The 20977-nt window shown below is 50.2% G+C and overlaps 2 protein-coding genes across 4 annotated transcripts in view; both read left to right on the forward strand.

Moving 5' to 3' along the window:
• Positions 1-12423, forward strand: part of ILK (integrin linked kinase) — a 35812-nt gene extending 23389 nt beyond the window's left edge. For both annotated transcript variants that reach the window (XM_077299002.1, XM_077299003.1), the window contains exons 2-13: positions 4344-4458; positions 4535-4700; positions 4951-5046; positions 5181-5277; positions 6229-6312; positions 6591-6676; positions 6759-6868; positions 7010-7137; positions 9907-10028; positions 10446-10545; positions 10904-11034; positions 11218-12423. In XM_077299002.1, the coding sequence (XP_077155117.1) occupies positions 4344-4458; positions 4535-4700; positions 4951-5046; positions 5181-5277; positions 6229-6312; positions 6591-6676; positions 6759-6868; positions 7010-7137; positions 9907-10028; positions 10446-10545; positions 10904-11034; positions 11218-11367 (1385 nt within the window). In that variant the 3' untranslated portion in view covers positions 11368-12423. The remainder of the gene's footprint in view (positions 1-4343; positions 4459-4534; positions 4701-4950; positions 5047-5180; positions 5278-6228; positions 6313-6590; positions 6677-6758; positions 6869-7009; positions 7138-9906; positions 10029-10445; positions 10546-10903; positions 11035-11217) is intronic.
• A 5844-nt stretch (positions 12424-18267) lies between these two features.
• Positions 18268-20392, forward strand: LOC143817519 (uncharacterized). 2 transcript variants are annotated; one of them, XM_077298998.1, is made up of 3 exons: positions 18268-18491; positions 18693-18776; positions 19248-20392. In XM_077298998.1, exons 1-3 carry the CDS (start codon positions 18348-18350, stop codon positions 19875-19877), a joined length of 858 nt encoding a protein of 285 aa, XP_077155113.1. In that variant the 5' UTR covers positions 18268-18347; the 3' UTR covers positions 19878-20392. The 2 variants fall into 2 exon arrangements, with proteins under 2 accessions (XP_077155113.1, XP_077155112.1); XM_077298997.1 differs by having other exon boundaries at positions 18268-18776.
• The last annotated feature ends 585 nt before the right edge of the window (positions 20393-20977 follow it).

The raw sequence follows: 20977 nt of genomic DNA on the forward strand, positions 1-20977 counted from the left end.
ATGGAGCTCGAAGTTTCTGGGACTTCTAGTGATAAGGGCCATAGCCGGCAGTGGTGTGCTGTGTAATATGGGAGGTGGCGCTATGCTGCCATAATCACTATTATAGGCCATGTATGGGAGGGAAGGGGTTGAAGTACTTTTATTTGTTTCTGTTTGGGCAGGCGTTGTCGGTGTTAGTGGTACATTAATGATAGGTGCGTGCTATTAATGACTTGTAGCTCCTGCAGAGCGAGCAGATCGGTCGTATAGAACCGATCAATGAGCTCAGCAGCAGCATTGTGGGATCTAAGTCCTGTCTCAGCATGCCCCCATGCAGGCAGCGTGTATGCGCCTGCAGAAGGGACAGTGTGGACTGAGACAGGGCTAATAAAGTTAGTGGTGCTTGGTGCATTCACATTCTAACATGATGACTGAAGCTGCAGAGCGCACTCATCGGTCAGGTAGCACCGATGAGCGCGCTCCACAGCTGTATACAGCGAACTGTGCCCTGTCCCCCGTCCCCCCTGCAGGCAAAACCGCACTGCCTGCATGTGGAACGGAGCTGGACAGGCACAGGAAATGATGCGGGGATGTGCGCGGAGCCTCGCGGTGACTCGCCGGAAGTGGGTGGGGTCTGCGATGCCCTGGGCCCAGCGCGTCCAGACCTGCACCCCGGGAGTGCACGAACGCGATGAGGACAACGCAGCCGCAGCAGAAGTCATGTGTGGAGGTAGGCTGGGCCATGTTATGGCGCGCCGGGAAGTGGGCGGTGACAGCTGGGGCCTGGGCCCTGCGCGTGCTGGGCTGAGCCCTGGGGCGGGAGGAGGAAAGCACCGCTGATGTGGAGGCAGATGGAGCTCTGCACGCCGGGATCGGCCAGTCCAGCCACTCGGGGCAGAAGTGGGAGGGGCACATCTGGGGGGGCAGAAGAACCACAAGGAGCATCTGCCCTCCTGCACCGCAGCATCGACGGGGGAAGTGCAGCCCAAGGTGGAGGGGGCTGACTATGGACCAGGGGTCGAGGAGGACAAAGGAGATTGGGAGGAAGCCACGGGGCCTAAGGAGAGTTCGGGAGGGGTAGTTCAACATTAATCCCATTTTATTTGTAATTGTACTGTACATAGGATACTTGTTTTCTTTTTATACTTCTGTAAACACTGCCTACCTTTTTTGGAGTAAAATATATAAAATTACTTACTTTGTCTTTCCTTGCTCTATAATGTACTCTCACGTCCTCTGAAGTGAATTGCGCTACTAATTTGGGTTGGCTCCGGACCCGTTATTAATTAAGAAATCGAAGCTGGTGGCAGCGGAATTTGTCCTGTGCATATGGGAGGCTTTGTAGTGACTGGCGGCATTGATAATTATTGTTCCCGCCTGAGTGGTAGTAGTTATATCGCCCTCACTGCAGTGTGCCCATTATCCAGTACAAAGTAAGGCAGCCTTTCTGGCGACTAATTATCCTAGGTGCAGTACCCTGTCTGTCCTGAGGGTAAGGGGGCGCCAGAGAGCTGCAAGTTCCAAACCGGAAGTGGGATATAGATAAATCCCCTTCAGAAAGGAACCAGGGGCAACCAAACAACCCCGGTTCATGACAAATTGGTGTGAGCGGCGGGGATGATAAAGGTAAACTCCCCGTGAACCATGACATATTGGTGGCAGAGCGGTGGGATAATAGAGCATTAGTGATCGGGTTTGAGAAATCCTTCCTTTCACTAAAAACTTGCACAGTTCTGGAGAGGACTCCGCAGAAAAAAAAGGTAGGCAGTGTTTACAGAAGTATAACAAGATATTGTAAAGAAAAGTATCGAATGTACAGTACAATTACAAATAAAATGGGATTAAAGTTGAAAAAACACATGTCGTTCATTTCATCTCACAGCTGACCATGTGCTCAGGGGATGCATCGCACATCTGTATAGCAGCTAGACCCCGGACAAAAGACACGTGAAGACTAATGTCCTACTCGGTTATCTCCCAGCCCAAAACCAAGGCACTCCCCCTGTGGTAACCTCACTCAGAGGCTGAATCCTCCCCTTTCTTAGAGTTAGGCCAAACCATTTCTATCAGTCCAAACAAAAGATAATATACTCGCACTGCTGTCCCATGCGATCACCTATTAGCGTGCTACAATACGCTGTACCAGCTCCTTGGTTGAGCAAACCATTTCTATACCTAACTCGCTGTATGAACCTTGTATACAAACGACACCATGATCAGGACATTCACATCAGGGCGGTTCTTTTTAAGTATAAACACTGCATAGATACTGACCCGCTTACTGAGAAACCCGCTCCGTGCACTCGTTGGGTTTAGCTTCTAACGATTTCAGTGAGCTATAGATATCTCGGTGGTCATCTGGAATGTATAATCCTTATCTCTAGCCCTGATCGATGCCAATATACATAACTTTAAGGGTATGTGCACACGTTGCAGATTTCCTGCAGAACTGCAGCTTTTTTTTCCGCGCAGAAACGCTGCAGATCTGCAAGTGATTTACAGTACAATGTAAATCAATGGCAAAAAGAAAATGCTGTGCTGATGGTGTGGAAAAATCTGCACAGAAAACGCAGCAGATTCAAAAAAGGACCATGTCAATTCTTTGTGCAGATCTGCTGCGTTTCTGCACCCATTCCATAATAGAAATCTGCAGGGGTAAAAAAAGGAAGAAATCTGCACAAAAATCTGCAATGTGTGTACATACCAAAAAAAGGAGCAGATTCTGACCTGCGTTTTCTGCCAAGAAATGAAGAATCTGCACAGAATATTCCACAGTCAAATCTGCAACGTGTGCACATAGCCTAAAAGAACAATAGAGTCCCATGCAGTTTCTGTACCAGTTTTGGCTGGTATTAGGCGGGAGGGGGGAATGAGGGGTTTTGGGACACTGGGTTTCACAGCACAAAGCAATATAAATTCCTGGCAGCTGGTCTCACATTACACTATATAGCAGGGGGAGGGAGTTGCCTGCAGGCTAAAAGAGAAGAACTTGCTAGGCAGACTAAAGAGGGGGGGTCGGAAAGGAAAAGCCATGGACCTTTTTGGTATATACTCAAAACATGACATATTATCGTGACACCCCTCCCTTTTGGACCGCGCTACGGAGGCAGAACCTCTCGGTGCTCCTCCATGCGCACCTCGGCAGGTTCGCCCCGGCGGGACAACCTATCTGCATTGCCATGCTCGCTGTCCTTTTTGTGTTTCACAGTAAAGTCGTACTGTTGGAGGGCAAGGCTCCAGCGTAGCAACCTTCCGTTTGTTCCACATATGGCTTGTAGCCAGGTCAGCCAGGGAGAAGGAGGAAGGCTCTGACCACGGGCACCTGAATTTAACCCCTGAGGGTGTGGCCAGACTCCCCTTCTCTTCCCGTTGGTCAGTTGGGCGTCCCAATTATGGCATCACCTGGGGAGTAGTGGGAGGGGGGAATTGGGCACTGCACAGAGTTTACTTCTAGCTTTAACCCTATGGGGCTCCGCAGTCAGAGGCACGTTCCCTATACGGTTCCGTGTCTGCCATTACAACCCACAACCTCAGATCTTCACAGTGACATGAAACTGGAAAGGTTCTGAAATTATTCTTACTGGTAGAATTTCATGACAAAAACCTGGCATATTAACAAGGGTGTGTAGACTTTTTATATCCAATGTAAGTGGCTTGGGGAACAAAATTTTGACATTTTGGGTCCACGGCCAGGAGCCCACCTCAGATCTCATCCCAGTGAGAACCTGTGGTAAATCCTGAAAAGCGACAAACCCCAGAACTTGTGATGACTCCGAGCTCTGATGAGCCCAGAACTTGTGATGACTCCGAGCTCTGATGAGCCCAGAACTTGTGATGACTCCGAGCTCTGATGAGCCCAGAACTTGTGATGACTCTGAGCTCTGATGAGCCCAGAACTTGTGATGACTCTGAGCTCAGGCGACCCCAGAACTTGTGATGACTCCGAGCTGATGACGCCTGAACTGGACTCTGAGGAGGACCACAAATGAGGAGACAATGGCTGTAGATGGCTCTGATTTGTCCCGGTATCTGCTCAGCTTACCCTTGTCCGTTTCGGGGTTTGCTGCTGACTATTACACTGCTAGCTGCTGGTTTTGGGTGGAGGTTAGATGTGATCTCTGATGTAAGGGAGCATCCTTCCTTGCAATCGTCTGCAGGAGCGCAGATCTGTCTGTGATTTACAGTGCTAGCTCCTGGGCTCGGGCAACCTCGCACATCCGGCTGTAGGTCTGTCTGCTTCTGGGGTGTTGATCTGCTGCTCTTATTTCTGGTTTGGGCAGATCGCTGTACAGGAAAGTGATGTTTGTGGGGATGATACCGACTACACAGTCCGAGCCTCTCATGGCTGCTGCTGTTCCTTACAGGAGCAGGACACGTGACTGCCCTCATCATGGACGACATATTCACACAGTGTCGAGAAGGGAACGCGGTGGCTGTGCGTCTGTGGCTGGACAACACTGAGAATGACCTGAACCAGGGGTAAGTGGACACATCTTGCTATTTCGCCTTTCCTGTGTGTGGGGTTTGCATTCACTCAGTGTCCGTGTCCGTCCAGTGATGATCATGGCTTCAGCCCCCTGCACTGGGCTTGTCGCGAAGGCCGGAGTAACATTGTGGATATGCTGATAATGAGAGGTGCCCGAATCAATGTCATGAACCGGGGAGACGACACTCCGCTGCACCTGGCGGCCAGCCACGGGCACCGCGACATAGTGCAGAAGGTAATGGCTGTGAATGAGCGGTGATACTGGTGGGGATGCATGGTTGTGGGAGCGGTGGTACTGGGGGGTGAATGGGCTGGGGGGTTATACTTGGGGGATGCTTGGGTGTGGGATCGGTAATACTAGGGGGTGAAAGGGTGGGATGGTGGTGATACTGGGGGATGAATGGTTGGGGGGGGGGGTGAATGGGCATTAGGGGATATGTGATATAGCGCTGATCCCATGTGACGGATGTCTTTTCTCGCTGCAGCTCATCCAGTATAAGGCTGATGCCAATGCAGTGAATGAGCACGGAAATGCCCCCCTGCACTACGCCTGCTTCTGGGGCCAAGACGACGTGGCAGAGGTAAACTCTAGGCCCCGACTCCACTGACCTCATTGTGAAATGTCGGTCAGCGACCAATAACTTCACCTCATCCTCCAAGTCTGAGGTCACTGTCAGTGACCTCCCCTCCCCACATCTTTCTGATTTGTTTCCAGGACCTGGTGAATAATTCTGCACTCATTTACATCTGTAACAAGTATGGGGAGACTCCACTGGACAAGGGAAAACCGCATCTCCGTGAGCTGCTGCGGGGTGAGTGATGCATGTGTTGGATAACTGTGTTTGGGTGACGATGGCTGTTCATTTGGAGCGGTGTAGGCACGGTGCTTGGATGGTGATGGCTGTACATTTGGAGTGGTGTAGGCAGTGTGCTTCGGTGTCGATGGCTGTACGTTTGGAGCTGTGTAAGCACCGTGTCCAGATACTGATGGCTGTATATTTGGGGCGATGTAGGCACTGTGCTTGGGTGGCGAAGGTTGTGTATTTGGAGAGGCGTAGGCATGTTGCTCGGGTGACAATTATATGTTTGGAGCTGTCTAGGCACAGTGCTCGGTTGGCGATAGTTGTGTATATGGAGCCGTGTAGGCACTCTGCTCGGGTGCCGATAGCTGTATATTTGAAGTGGTGTAGGCTCCGTGCTCGGGTGGCGATGGCTGTACATCTGGAGTGGTGTAAGCAAGGTGCTCAGGGGGCAATGGTTATGTACTTGGAGTGGTGCTCTGGTGGCAATGGCTGTACGTTTTAGAGCGGTGTAGGCACGGTGTCCAGGTGCCAATAGCTATATATTTGGAGTGGTGTAGGCACGTTGCTTGGTTGACGATGGTTGTGTATTTGGAGCCGTGTAGGCAAAGTGTCCGGGTGACTGTACAGTTGGTTCGATGTCGGCACGGTGCCCGGGTGGCGATGGCTGTACATTCGGAGCGGTATAGGCATGGTGTCCAGGTGGCTGTCTATTTGGAGTGGTGTACATACTGTGCTCGGGTGGTGATGGCTGTACATCTGGAGCGGTGTAGGCACAATATTCGGTTGGTGATGGCTGTACATTTGCTGTGGTGTGGGCATAGTGTCCAGGTGCTGATAGCTGTATGTTTGGAGTGGTGTAGGCACTGTGCTCGAGTGTTGATGGCTGTATGTTTGGAGTGGTGTAGGTGCACTGTCTAGGTTGGTTGTGTATTTTGATAATTTGTACACTTGCCCCCACAGATCGAGCAGAGAAGATGGGGCAGAGTATGAGTAGAATTCCCTACAAAGACACATTCTGGAAAGGAACAACCAGAACTCGACCAAGTGAGGATCTTTCCCTTTCTGGCCTCTGTGCTTCCTCTTGCCGTAACCTCAGCCCCCCGGTGTACCCTGCTGCTCCATCCACACAGTCTTATGCCCCCTACCCAGTCCTGCTCAGCAGCCTGGTTTATATTGGTGGCCCTCCTCCATGTGTCTTTGGTCCGTGGATTGTCTGCACCGGGACCGCGCTGCATCATCTCTGCCCTTTTGTATTCTGTCCTGTCGATGGCTCCTTCGGGGATGTCTGGGCCACACTTCACCTCTCTCCTTCTTGTCTGCAGGGAACGGTACTCTGAATAAACAGGCCGGGATCGACTACAAGCAGCTGCTGCTCAGCCACAAGCTGAATGACAACCACTCTGGAGAGGTGAGTGCTGATGTGGCAACCCTGGCCTCACAGTAGGAAGATCGCAGATGTGATATTGATGGTGACCTTCTCATTCCTGTAGCTATGGAAAGGGCGCTGGCAGGGCAATGACATAATCATCAAGGTCCTAAAGATCCGGGACTGGAGCACCAGGAAGAGCCGAGACTTCAATGAAGAGTATCCCAAGCTGAGGTAAGTACTTGCTGGGGGGCCGCAGTGCATCGCTGGGCTGAGGGGGCCGCAGTATTCCTGTGCAGTGTGAGTTGTTGGCCCACCCACAGACCCGTGTTGTGATGACATCATGGGTCACATGTCCTTTCTCTCCTCTTCTAGGATATTTTCCCATCCGAATGTTCTCCCCGTGTTGGGCGCCTGTCAGTCACCACCGGCCCCACACCCAGTGCTCATCACCCACTGGATGCCGTATGGATCCCTGTACAACGTCCTGCATGAGGGAACCAGTGAGTATCGGGGCATCGCGATATGGGACAAAAATGGGGGTGGCATTGGGGTAATGTAGTGTGAGCTCTGGGCAGATGCTTATTATGGGGCAGCAGGGGGGATGTAATGTGATCTCTGGGCAGTGGGGGAGGATGTAATGTGATCTCTGGGCAGATGCTAATTATGGGGCACCCTGAGAGATAGAGTGTGATCTCTAGGCAGCGGGGAAGGGTTGTAATGTGATCTCTCAGCAGGTGGTTATGTGCAGCGGGGAGATGTAGTATGATCTCTGGGCAGATGCATATTATGGGTCAGGTGGGGGAATGTAGTGTGATCTCTGAGAGTGGAGGGGGATGTAATGTGATCTCTGGGCAGATGCTTATTATGGGGCAGGTGGGGGAATGTAGTGTGATCTTTTGAGCAGCGGAGGGAAATGTAATGTGATCTCTGGGCAGCGGGGGTGGATGTAATGTGATCTCTGGATAGCAGGGGGCGCATGTAATGTGATTTCTGGGCATGTGGTTGTTATGTGGCAGCAGGGAGGGATGTAGTGTGATCTCTGGGCAGGAAGGGATGTAGTGTGATCTGTGGGCAGCAGGGAGGGATGTAGTGTGATCTCTGGGCAGAGGAGGCATATGTAATGTGATCTCTGGGCAGCACGGAGGGATGTAGTGTGATCTCTGGGCAGGAAGGGATGTAGTGTGATCTGTGGGCAGCAGGGAGGGATGTAGTGTGATCTCTGGGCAGAGGAGGCGTATGTAATGTGATCTCTGGGCAGCAGGGAGGGATGTAGTGTGATCTCTGGGCAGAGGAGGCGTATGTAATGTGATCTCTGGGCAGCAGGGAGGGATGTAGTGTGATCTCTGGGCAGAGGAGGCGTATGTAATGTGATCTCTGGGCAGCAGGGAGGGATGTAGTGTGATCTCTGGGCAGCGGAGGCAGATGTAGTGTGATCTCAGGGCAGAGGAGACGTATGTAATGTGATCTCTAGGCAGATGCTTATTATGGGGCAGGTGGGGGAATGTTTGGTGATCACTGGGCAGCAGAGGCAGATGTAGTGTGATCTCTGGGCAGAGGAGGCGTAAGTAATGTGATCTCTAGGCAGATGCTTATGGGGCAGGTGGGAGAATGTTGGGTGATCTCTGGGCAGCGGAGGAGGATGTAATGTGATTAGTGATGAGCAAATATACTCGTTACTCGAGATTTCTCGAGCATGCTCAGGGGTCCTCCGAGTATTTTTTAGCGCTCGGAGATCTAGTTTTTCTTGCCGCAGCTGAATGATTTACATCTGTTAGCCAGCAGAAGTACATGTGGGGATTCCCTAGCAACCAGGCTACCCCCACATGTACGTCTGCTGGCTAACAGATGTAAATCATTCAGCTGCGGCAAGAAAAACTAAATCTCCGAGCGCTAAAAACTACTCGGAGGACCCGCGAGCATGCTCGAGAAATGTCGAGTAACGAGTATATTTGCTCATCACTAAATGTGATCTCTGGGCAGCGGGGGTGGACGTAATGTGATCTCTGGGCAGCGGGGGCGGATGTAATGTGATCTCTGGGCAGCGGAGGCGGATGTAATGTGATCTCTGGGCAGCGGAGGCGGATGTAATGTGATCTCTGGGCAGCGGAGGCGGATGTAATGTGATCTCTGGGCAGCGGGGGCGGATGTAATGTGATCTCTGGGCAGCGGGGGCGGATGTAGTGTGATCTCTGGGCAGAGAAGGTGTATGTAATGTGATCTCTGGGCAGATGCTTATGGGGCAGGTGGGGGAATGTAGTGTGATCTGTGAGAGCGGAGGGGGATGTAATGTGATCTCTGGGCAGATGCTTATTATGGGGCAGGTGGGGGAATGTAGTGTGATCTGTGAGAGCGGAGGGGGATGTAATGTGATCTCTGGGCAGCGAGGGAGGATGTAGTGTGATCTCTGGGCAGAGAAGGTGTATGTAATGTGATCTCTGGGCAGATGCTTATGGGGCAGGTGGGGGAATGTAGTGTGATCTGTGAGAGCGGAGGGGGATGTAATGTGATCTCTGGGCAGATGCTTATTATGGGGCAGGTGGGGGAATGTAGTGTGATCTGTGAGAGCGGAGGGGGATGTAATGTGATCTCTGGGCAGCGAGGGAGGATGTAGTGTGATCTCTGGGCAGAGAAGGTGTATGTAATGTGATCTCTGGGCAGATGCTTATGGGGCAGGTGGGGGAATGTAGTGTGATCTGTGAGAGCGGAGGGGGATGTAATGTGATCTCTGGGCAGATGCTTATTATGGGGCAGGTGGGAGAATGTAGTGTGATCTGTGAGAGCGGAGGGGGATGTAATGTGATCTCTGGGCAGATGCTTATTATGGGGCAGGTGGGGGAATGTAGTGTGATCCGTGAGAGCGGAGGGGGATGTAATGTGATCTCTGGGCAGATGCTTATTATGGGGCAGGTGGGGGAATGTAGTGTGATCCGTGAGAGCGGAGGGGGATGTAATGTGATCTCTGGGCAGATGCTTATTATGGGGCAGGTGGGGGAATGTAGTGTGATCTGTGAGAGCGGAGGGGGATGTAATGTGATCTCTGGGCAGATGCTTATTATGGGGCAGGTGGGGGAATGTAGTGTGATCTCTGGGCAGAGGAGGTGTATGTAATGTGATCTCTGGACAGATGCTTATTTTGGGGCAGGTGGGGGAATGTAGGGTAATCTCTGAGCAGTGGAGGGAAATGTAATGTGATCTCTGGGCAGTGGTGAGGAGTTGGCAGCAGGCCACGGTCCTGTAGTTTTCCTCATGGTCTCATGCTCTCAACACAGATCTGGTAGTGGATCAGTGCCAGGCGGTGAAGTTTGCCCTGGACATCGCTCGTGGCATGGCCTTCCTCCACACATTGGAGCCACTTATTCCTCGCCATTACTTGAACAGTCGCAGTGTTATGGTGAGTGCCAGGCTCTTGGTAGTCAGCAGATAGCCTCCATTTTGTCTTGTGTTACTGTGTTACTGTCAAGACTTGAAACTACATACAGACCTGCAGAGATCGTGTGATCACAGGGATAACCAATGTCCACATACTCTCACAGGTCCTAGGAGACCAAGGTGGATTGGGATGCACAGACAGCTATGTTGTCTCCTCGACAGCAGTGCCTCTACCCAGGGGGGGTGGTTGTGGCTCCTCTGTGGCAGTGCCTCTCCCCCGAGGTATGGGGGGGTGGATGTGGCTCCTCAGCGGCAGTGCTTCGCCCCGTGGGGGATGGGGGGTTGTGGCTCCTCGGCGGCAGTGCCTCTCCTCCTCGTCAGTGCCCATCTATGGCTCCTGGGACAGTCTTTATTTTTCTCCATTTTGTGTCCTACACAGATTGATGAAGATATGACGGCTCGCATAAGCATGGCGGATGTGAAGCTTTCCTTCCAGTGTCCAGGACGTATGTACTGCCCAGCGTGGATTGCCCCTGAAGGTAACTTGTCCTGTCCCTCACTGTGTGGTGTCCGCCATCACCTCAGGCCCTGTTCTCATTGCACCAGTGAGGAGGAACATCTTTCAGGTGTTGTCCGCCCTCGTGTCCTGCCACGTCGTGTGACCAGGCACCACCATCAGGTTTATTCATGTGATCAGTCACTGACGTCGGCAGGGGGCACGGAGAAGGGTCCGTCCTGTCTGCATCATTTCCTAATGGGACCATTTTTGGTCTAGGTGTCTTCAAATATAGAACAGGTCCCGGAGCGATGGAGACCCTGGCTGCCTCCTGGATGAGTAATGGGAATTTATTTACCTGTGATAATTGTTCCAATTGCTAATCTCATCTCTGTTTCCAGCCCTCCAGAAACGTCCGGAGGACATCAACCGCCGCTCGGCTGACATGTGGAGTTTTGCTGTTCTGCTGTGGGAGCTGGTGACTCGAGAGGTGCCTTTCGCAGATCTGTCAAACATGGAGATTGGGATGAAGGTAGGTCACCCTGACCTCTGCGAGAACGATGCCATGTCGGTCTAATCCAGGCGGTGGAGAGATTCCTCCATATTTGTATGTCATAGCTCTCTGTGGGGTCTCCGGCTATCCATTCACCAAATCTCATCTCTTTGGGTTGTATGGGGAGGGTCTTCTCACCATCTATATTCTCTTATGTTGTAGGTCTCTCTGGAGGGTCTACGGCCCACCATTCCTCCAGGGATCTCTCCACATATCTGCAAGCTCATGAAGATCTGTATGAATGAGGATCCGGCCAAAAGACCCAAGTTTGACATGATTGTGCCGATCCTGGAGAAGATGCAAGACAAGTAACCGCTCCATCGATGCCTCGACCCTTCCTGACTATGCAAAGCCACCACAGCGGACCCGTGTTGCAGTGGACACCCCCCGAGTAGCATGTCCTACCCATGCCCAGCGCATCACCTGTCCCTGCTCATCAACAAGTGCCTTGTGGGATCCTATGGTGACCGCGGTGTATGGTGGTGGCACGGTCCACATGATCTGTCACAGGAGACTTCACCCATGAAGATTGCACCATGGACTCTTTCCCCCCATTCCCTGCCAGTGATGCTCCGAGTCGTGGTCCTATGCCAGTATTCAGACACGCACGTGAGATCTGCAGGCCACTGTGACATGTCCCGTCTGGCCTCGTGTGCGTCTGTCAGTGCGGTACATTACAGCAGTCTCTGTAGCATCTTCTCGGGTCAGACGGCAGAGTCTTCCAAATCTTCAAGTACTAAAGGCTTTATTTTCATAGTTCTTATGTGGCCCTCCACTACGGTCCGGGGCAGAGTGTGTTGTATGTGACCCTTTCTCCGATCAGACGGTTGATCCGCAAAGTGTTGGGGGTGTCTTCAGTGTTCCCTCAGTTGTCCTCAGTGTGTGGTCCACCCTGGGCCTCCATATTCGGTCACAGCGGTGGTAGGCTCCAGACTGATGACAGCCGCAGGGTGAGTGACAGGAGCGCTTCTCTCCAGACAGTGTGAGGAGCCGTCCCTGTTATTTGTAGGACGGGGATAAGAACCGCTGTGCACAGGCTTTACTGTATGTTACATGAAGTGCTGCCACTGCTCTACGTGCCCTGCCCCAGGAGTCGGGCTTTACTGTGTGCCTTGGGCAGTGTATTACAGAGCCCTCTCTTCTTTGCTCCACAACAGTGTATAACGTCTGCTCTGCCATGTATACGTGTATATATCTCACCGCCTCTCGCCATAACCTGTATGATAACCTGCAGGGGGGAGGCCTGTGCGCGCAGCCTCTCCGGCCTCCACCTCCTCCTGCGCATCTGCAGGAGCAGAGAAATGTATTTTTATATATAAATTAACCTTGTGCACCTTGTGATGTCCTAATAAATATTCTACAAGCTCTGGGCGTGGTCTTCCTCCTGTGTCCCTTGGAGTCCACGGCTCTCGCACAATGCCATATTGCACAGCTGGATGATGGGAGCAGTGGATCACAAATGTTCATAAGTGGCAGGATGTCCTTCCCGCTTGCCAGGTATGTGTACAAAGCCTTTAGATGACAGTGAACCGGCTCTAGTCTCCCTTTATTTATTTCTATTGACAAGCTGAATAGTGATCGGCTTCTGAGCCGTCGTCTGCTCATTTCTAACCTCCTTGGGAGTTCAAGACGCCCAAACATGTTTGCTCACCTGTGTGAAGAATAACAGCAGGGGTCACACAGATCCCACCGCTGCCACCAATTTGTCAAGGAACAGTCCTTTGCCACCTCCAGTCACCTGAACAGTTACACAACTAACTGATGAGTGATAGACGAGGCCGTGGTGGATCCACTACTAGGCCGGGTATTGGGGCACTCGCAGTGAGCGGACGATATATACACTACCGTTCAAAAGTTTAGGGTCACTTAGAAATTTCCTTATTTTTCTCTGACGCCCATGACTGCACCACGGAGAGAGGGGATCCACCCATCAAGGACAGGAAACCTACAGATAAAAAGGCGGTACCTCTCTCCCGCATCAGTTGGTTTCCTGTCCTTGATGGGAGACCTACAGACTTACCGACGGAAGACGTCGTGGGAATCCAGGTCCAATCGGTCCGACTCAGGCAGCGGGGGTCCCCCCTGCCTCGGCTGATGTGGTTGCCTGAAGCGCCACCGCTTGGGCAAGTAGGCCTTTAAGGGTGCGCGGATGGAGAGGGTGGCATGGACAAAGCCATCTCCCCAGGTAAGATGGGAGCAGCAGCAGCTCCGGACATGGCTGCGGAAGCATCCAGAGGGGTCCCTCTGTGCATGTGGGGGAGTGATGTGGTGCCCTCCCCGGAGCGTCAGCATGCCGGCTGCGGAATCCGGGGGCTCCGGTATGCAGCGTTCGGAGCGCGCGATGCGCGGCGCCATCTTGGAAAGCCGGGCTGGTCTGCGAGTGCGCGGGATCTAGCGATTCTCGTGCGAATACGGACTGCGCAGGCGCCGGCCTACGAAGCAGAGCTGAGCAGTGCTACCGCGCATGCGCGGATTTGAAAAGACGGCGGGAACGCCGCATAAAGGGGAAAAATTGCCAGGTCAGGTGCTTCTATAAGCCAGCAGCAGCAGACTGCAGCAGCAGAAGCAGCTGCAACATGAGTGACCCAGAGGCGTCACCCTGGCAAAAATTACCACCGCCACTATTGTCGCTGCAGCAGCAGCAGCAAAAGCGACGACCCCAAAAAAGACACCAGGAGGTCACCGGTAAAGGACACCAAGGGTCCCTGCACAGGGGTCCCCGGAAGGGGAAAAAAGCCTCCAAAGCCACTTTGGCAAGATGGATCACGGACACCATCAGCCTAACATATTCATCAAGTGGAATGTCCATCCCGGGAGATGTCAAGGCGCACTCAACGAGAGCAGTAGCAACCTCTTGGGCGGAGAAGGCCGGAGCTTCAATTGACCAGATATGTAGAGCTGCTACCTGGTCTTCATCATCTACATTCTATAGGCACTAGAGATTGGACCTTATCTCCTCTTCAGACCTGACTTTTGGTAAAAGGGTTCTGGAAGCGGTGGTCCCTCCCTGAATGTACAATCTCTGCAAACCTCTCTGTGGTGCCGTCATGGGCGTCAGAGAAAAATATAGTTCTTACCGATAACGGTATTTCTCTGAGCCCATGACGGCACCCATACATTCTCTCCCTTCACTTATGGGTGTGCACATTAATATAGTGCCTTATGCTAATTATCTGAATAGTCACGCGGTATCTCAATTATAGTTTAACCCCTTCACCCCCAAGGGTGGTTTGCACGTTATGGACCGGGCCAATTTTTACAATTCTGACCACTGTCCCTTTATGAGGTTATAACTCTGGAACGCTTCAACGGATCCTGGTGACTCTGACATTGTTTTCTCATGACATATTGTACTTCATGATAGTGGTAAAAATTCTGTGATAGTACCTGCGTTTATTTGTGAAAAAAACGGAAATTTGGCGAAACTTTTGAAAATTTCGCAATTTTCCAACTTTGAATTTTTATGCAATTAAATCACAGAGATATGTCACACAAAATACTTAATAAGTAACATTTCCCACATGTCTACTTTACATCAGCACAATTTTGGAACCAAAATTTTTTTTTGTTAGGGAGTTATAAGGGTTAAAAGTTGACCAGCAATTTCTCATTTTTACAACACCATTTTTTTTTAGGGACCACATCTCATTTGAAGTCATTTTGAGGGGTCTATATGATAGAAAATACCAAAGTGTGACACCATTCTAAAAACTGCACCCCTCATGGTGCTCAAAACCATATTCAAGAAGTTTATTAACCCTTCTGGTGCTTCACAGGAATTTTTGGAATGTTTAAATAAAAATGAACATTTAACTTTTTTTCACAAAAAATTTACTTCAGCTCCAATTTGTTTTATTTTACCAAGGGTAACAGGAGAAAATGGACCCCAAAAGTTGTTGTACAATTTGTCCTGAGTACGCCGATACCCCATATGTGGGGGTAAACCACTGTTTGGGCGCATGACAGAGCTCGGAAGCGAAGGAGCGCCATTTGACTTTTCAATGCAAAATTGACTGGAATTGAGATGGGACGCCATGTTGCGTTTGGGGAGCCCCTGATGTGCCTAAACACTGAAACCCCCCACAAGTGACACCATTTTGGAAAGTAGACCCCCTAAGGAACTTATCTAGAGGTGTGGTGAGCACTTTGACCCACCAAGTGCTTCACAGAAGTTTATAATGCAGAACCGTAAAAATAAAAAAATCATATTTTTTCACAAAAATTATCTTTTCACCCCCAATTTTTTATTTTCCCAAGGGTAAGAGAAGAAATTGGACCCCAAAAGTTGTTGTACAATTTGTCCTGAGTACGCTGATACCCCATATGTGGGGGTAAACCACTGTTTGGGCGCATGGGAGACCTCGGAAGGGAAGGAGCGCCGTTTGACTTTTCAATGCAAAATTGACAGGAATTGAGATGGGACGCCATGTTGCGTTTGGAGAGCCACTGATGTGCCTAAACATTGAAACCCCCCACAAGTGACACCATTTTGGAAAGTAGACCCCCTAAGGAACTTATCTATATGTGTTTTGAGCGCTTTGACCCACCAAGGGCTTCACAGAAGTTTATAATGCAGAGCCGAAAAAATAAAACAAAAATTTTTTCCCACAAAAATTATTTTTTTAGCCCCCAGTTTTGTATTTTCCCGAGGGTAGCAGGAGAAATTGGACCCCAAAATTTGTTCTCCAAGTTGTCCTGAGTGCGATGATACACCATATGTGGGGAGAACCACTGTTTGGGCGCATGGGAGGGCTCGGAAAGGAAGGAGCGTCATTTGGAATGCAGACTTAGATGGAATGGTCTGCAGGTGTCACATTGCGTTTGCAGAGCCCCTAATGTACCTAAACAGTAGAAACCCCCCACAAGTGACACCATGTTGGAAAGTAGACCCCTTAAGGAACTTATCTAGATGTGTGGTGAGCGCTTTGACCCACCAAGGGCTTCACAGAAGTTTATAATGCAGAGCCGTAAAAATAAAACAAAAATTTTACCCTTCGCCACGACAGCACCCCACATGAGAGAGAGGGATCCGCCCATAGGAACAGGAAACCTACAGAATAAAAGGAGGTGGTCCCCTCTCCTCCTCAGTTTAGGTTTCCTGTTTCTATGGGAACCCGAAGTACCTGCAGTCCAAGAGGATTCCTGGGCCATGCACCCGCCTGCGTCGGTCTCTGTGGGAACGGCAGGGGCTGCGGTACCAGAGGCAGCGGCGGGGGAGCCACTGTTTGCAGCCTCCCCCCTCGTCTGATCATCGCCATGGTCCGGGTTCGGTGCCGCTGGTCCGCCCGGATCCATGAGGACGCGCGCGCTCAGCGGCCGGCTTCTTATCCAGCAGCCGCCGCATGGTAAGGAGGAGCGGCGCGTCTAACCCGGAAGCCGCTGGAGCACTTCCGGGTTGGGTCCGGGGAGGCAGGAGATTCGGCGCCAGATTTAAAAGTGCAGCACTAGCGTCGGCCGGTGTGTGTAAGTATGGCTTCACCGGCCGATGTAGCGCACTTGTCTGCAACAGAGCAGTCTCCCAGTAAGGAGACAAGCACCAGGAGCAGCACCAAAAGTGGAGATCGATCCCAGGAAAAGCGATCTGCCACCAAACAGAAAGGTCTTTCAGCTAAGAATCCGCCTCCAGAACCGGTACCTGTCAGCTTCACTGGGTGAGTTTAAAAGAGTCTCTTCCCATATGCTGATATATGTTCCTCCTATATCCCCTTCCTCTAGACTAAGAAAAGGACACATAAAACCAAACACAGAGAATGTGCCTTATGTTTGCAACCCCTCCCGGACTCATATACTAAGAGGTTATGTGCAGAGTGCATCGTATTGACCTTACGGCAAGAAAACGTAATGACTCCGTCTGACGTTAGAGCCATAATTCGTGAAGAGATGCAGGGTCTGGCCCATACAAGCAGCACCAGTACCCGTCAGCCTAGCAGGTCCCGATCTCCAGTAAGCTCGGAGTCAGAGGTAGTACAAAAATCCTCTGATGAAGAGGAGTCCCAGCCAAGTTCATCAGAATATGAAGGAGGGCTTTGTCTACCAAATAGTAGTGTAGACAGTTTAATTAAAGCCGTCAGGAGCACGATGGGGTGCCCAGATGAGAAGGGATAGAAGTCAGCGCAGGACATCATGTTCGCGGGGTTAGGACAAAGAAAACGAAGGTCCTTCCCCGCCATACCCACAATTAAGGAGCTGGTTAAAAAAGAGTGGGAGAAACAACATACAAGAGGATTCTTACCATCCTCTGCTAAAAGACGCTACCCCTTCAGTGACGAAGAACTTAATTCCTGGCAAAAAATACCAAAAGTTGATGCGGCAGTGGCTTCAACTTCTAAACAGTCGGTCTTGCCTGTGGAGGACTCAGGGACTCTAACTGATCCGTTAGACCAAAAAGCAGAAGCCTTACTTAAGAGGTCATGGGAGGCTAATACGGGGGCATTCAGACCAGCCATCTCTAGCACCTGTACTGCAAGGTCACTGCTAGTATGGACAGAGCAGCTGGAGGAACAAATTAGAAGTGGAGCTTCGAGAAATACAATTCTGTCGAAAATCCCTCTAATGAAAGATGCAGTAGCATTTCTAGCCGATGCGTCGGTGGATTCGCTACGTCTAACAGCCAGGTCAGCCGGCCTAGTAAACACAGCCCGGCGAGCACTCTGGTTGAAAAATTGGAAAGGGGATGCACAGGCCAAGGCAAAACTTTGTGCGATCCCCTGCCAGGGTGAGTTCCTATTTGGGAAAACTCTGGACGAGCTCTTAAATAAGGCAGGAGAGCGGAAGAAAGGCTTCCCTAACCAGTACCTTCCCTCTTACAGGAGAGCTTTCAGGAGGCGCCCCTTCACCAGGAACAAACCTACTGAACAAAGGGAGCGCTGGGAAGCAAAGGATCCAAAACAAAGAGGTGCTCTGTTTTCCGGATCCTATAACCAAAAACGTAATAAGTACCGTTAATTATGAAGTGGGCGGTAGATTGAAATATTTCTTTGCTAAATGGAAGTTGATAACATCTAGTCCTTGGATTCTGGACATTATTGGAAACGGATTAAGATTAGAATTTGATAGGATCCCTTGGGATTCTTTTAGTGTAACATCTCCGAGAGGTCAACAACAACAAGAAGCTCTGGAATCAGAGATCCTGTCGCTTCTATCTAAAAAAGTACTGATAGAGGTTCCCCGAGATCAAGAAGGGAGGGGGTTCTATTCCCCTTTTATTCTTGATCAATAAACCAGATGGTTCATTCAGAACCATCATAAACCTCAAAAAACTAAATTCCTTTTTACGTAACCACACTTTCAAAATGGAATCCATTAGTTCTACCATCAAGCTTTTGTTTCCTAGGTGTGTCATGGCCGGGATAGACCTAAAAGATGCTTACTATCACCTTCCTATACATGCCGAACACCAGCAGTATCTAAGAGTAGCGGTCATCCTGGAGGGACAGGTTCGTCACTTCCAATACGTAGCAATGCCATTTGGGCTTTCTATGGCCCCCCGCATTTTTACAAAAGTAATGTTAGAGGTAATGGCTCATCTACGCCAACGGGACACTTTAATAATACCCTACCTGGATGACTTTTTAGTGATAGGGAATTCTGTAGCTCAATGTAAATTGCGGTTGTCTAACACAATCTCATCCCTGCAGGAGTTGGGTTGGATTATCAACTTCGAAAAGTCCAGACTGAATCCAGACACTACTCAAATGTTTCTAGGGATCCAGCTAGACTCCGTAAGTCAAAAAAGCTTCCTCCCGCATTCAAAGAAAACGACTATACAGTCAAAGGTGTCAGAAGCAATAAAAAACCCCTACATGACACTGAGAAAGGCTATGTCCTTACTAGGATCATTGTCCTCATGTATCCCGGCTGTACCATGGGCTCAATTCCATACCTGCCAATTACAGTACGAAGTACTGTCAGCCCAGGGACGGAAAGGACACCTAGAGAGTAAATTAACTCTCTCTAGAGATGTCATAGAATCTCTATCCTGGTGGCTAGATATGGGACACCTTTCAGGGGGTGTACCGTGGATAGTAGATCCATCCAAAATAATTACTACAGACGCCAGCCCTACGGGATGGGGTGCACATATGGAGGATGACATAGTCCAGGATACCTGGAATCAGTCAGAATCATCATGTTCGTCATATTGGAAAGAATTAACAGCAGTAGGAAAAGCCTTAAATTATTTTCTTCCACAGATTCAAGGAGCAGATGTAAGAGTTTTCTCAGACAACTCCACCACAGTGGCCTATGTAAACCGTCAGGGCGGTACACGGTCAGGAAGTCTGATGACCATCGCAGGGGAGATCTTCCAGTTTGCAGAGACTCATCTTACATCCCTAACAGCCCTACACATCAGAGGAGTAGAGAATACCAAAGCGGACTACCTCAGTCGAAACAGGCTGCGCCAGGGAGAATGGTCCTTAAACAGAACCGTGTTCAGACTAATAACAAGAGCATGGGGAGTGCCTCAGATAGATCTATTTGCCACAAGAGGCAACAGACAGGTAGAAAGATTCGCTTCCCTGAACTCCATGGATCATCCAGACATGCTGGACTCCCTACATCATCCTTGGGACTTCAGACTGGCTTACGCCTTTCCTCCAATGTCTCTAATTCCGCTAGTGATCAGGAGGGAACGTGCAAGGGTGATCCTCATTGCACCCTTCTGGCCAAAGAGGCCGTGGTTCTCCTGCCTCCAAAGCATGTGTCTATGCGATCCATGGATTCTTCCATTGGACAGGGAACTACTGTTCCAGGGGCCGTTTTTCCACCCGCAAGTGAAAGGGCTTCACTTGACGGTGTGGAACTTGAGCGGCAGTTACTAAGCTCAAGGGGTTTTTCAGAACAGCTAGTAAAAACCCTGCTACTAAGTAGGAAAAGATCTACCACCCTGATATATAGCAGGGTTTGGAAAAAATTCTTAGAATTTCATACAATACCATTCACTAATCAGGTTCCGATAACACCTATTCTAGAGTTCCTACAAAAAGGTAGAGAATTAGGATTATCAGTGAACACCTTAAGAGTCCAGATATCAGCGTTAGGAGCCCTATATGGATATAATATAGCCGCTGATAGATGGGTCTCCAGATTCATTAAGTCTTGTGAAAGAAGTAACCCGGTACATATTCCCCGTCTACCTCCGTGGGATTTAAATCTAGTGCTAGAAGCCTTAACCAGCTCCCCATTTGAGCCTCTAGATTCTATACCTCTAAATGTCCTCACATATAAAGTAGCCCTCTTGGTAGCCCTGACCTCAGCCAGACGTGTTAGCGACATCCAGGCCCTATCAGTAGACCCACCATTCTTACTGATATTCCATGATCGAATAGTCCTAAAACCAGACCCCTCATATAAGGTAGCATCCACCTACCACAGGTCACAGGAAATATTTCTCCCTTCCTTTTTTGATTCTCCTGTAACCCCTGAACAACATAAGTTCCACACCTTAGATGTCAGAAGAGCCATCCTGACTTATATAGAAAGGTGTCAAACATGGAGGGAGAGTAGGGCTCTGTTTATCTCCTTTCAGGGCCACAAGAAAGGACATGGGGTCACGAGAGCTACCATATCTCGGTGGATCAGAGATGCTATCTGCTTGGCCTATACATCAAAAGGCGAGATTCCTCCAGTGGGTATTAAAGCGCACTCAACACGAGCCATGGCTTCCTCCTGGGCGGAACAAGCGGATGTCCCGATCCATCTAATATGTAAGGCCGCAACTTGGTCTACACCTTCTACCTTTTACAACCATTATAGACTTGATCTATCTTCATCTTCTGATTTGACCTTTGGTAGAGCTGTGCTTAGTACAGTAATCCCACCCGAATAATGACTCTCTGAAAGTCTCTCATGTGGGGTGCTGTCGTGGCGAAGGGTAAAAAGCCGGATTACTCACCGGTAATGCTCTTTTAATGAGTCCACG

This window comes from Ranitomeya variabilis, chromosome 3, assembly GCF_051348905.1.
Source record: "Ranitomeya variabilis isolate aRanVar5 chromosome 3, aRanVar5.hap1, whole genome shotgun sequence".
NCBI classification, from domain to species: Eukaryota; Metazoa; Chordata; class Amphibia; order Anura; family Dendrobatidae; genus Ranitomeya; species Ranitomeya variabilis.

What these genes read in the sequence shown, in the direction of transcription:
- LOC143817519 (XM_077298997.1), top strand. Translation starts at nt 18,348, where the DNA reads ATGGAATCCATTAGTTCTACCATCAAGCTTTTGTTTCCTAGGTGTGTC. An exon ending in TAGGGATCCAGCTAGACTCC is followed by an intron (nt 18,777 to 19,247) that starts GTAAGTCAAAAA and finishes TTTCTTCCACAG; the next exon opens with ATTCAAGGAGCAGATGTAAG.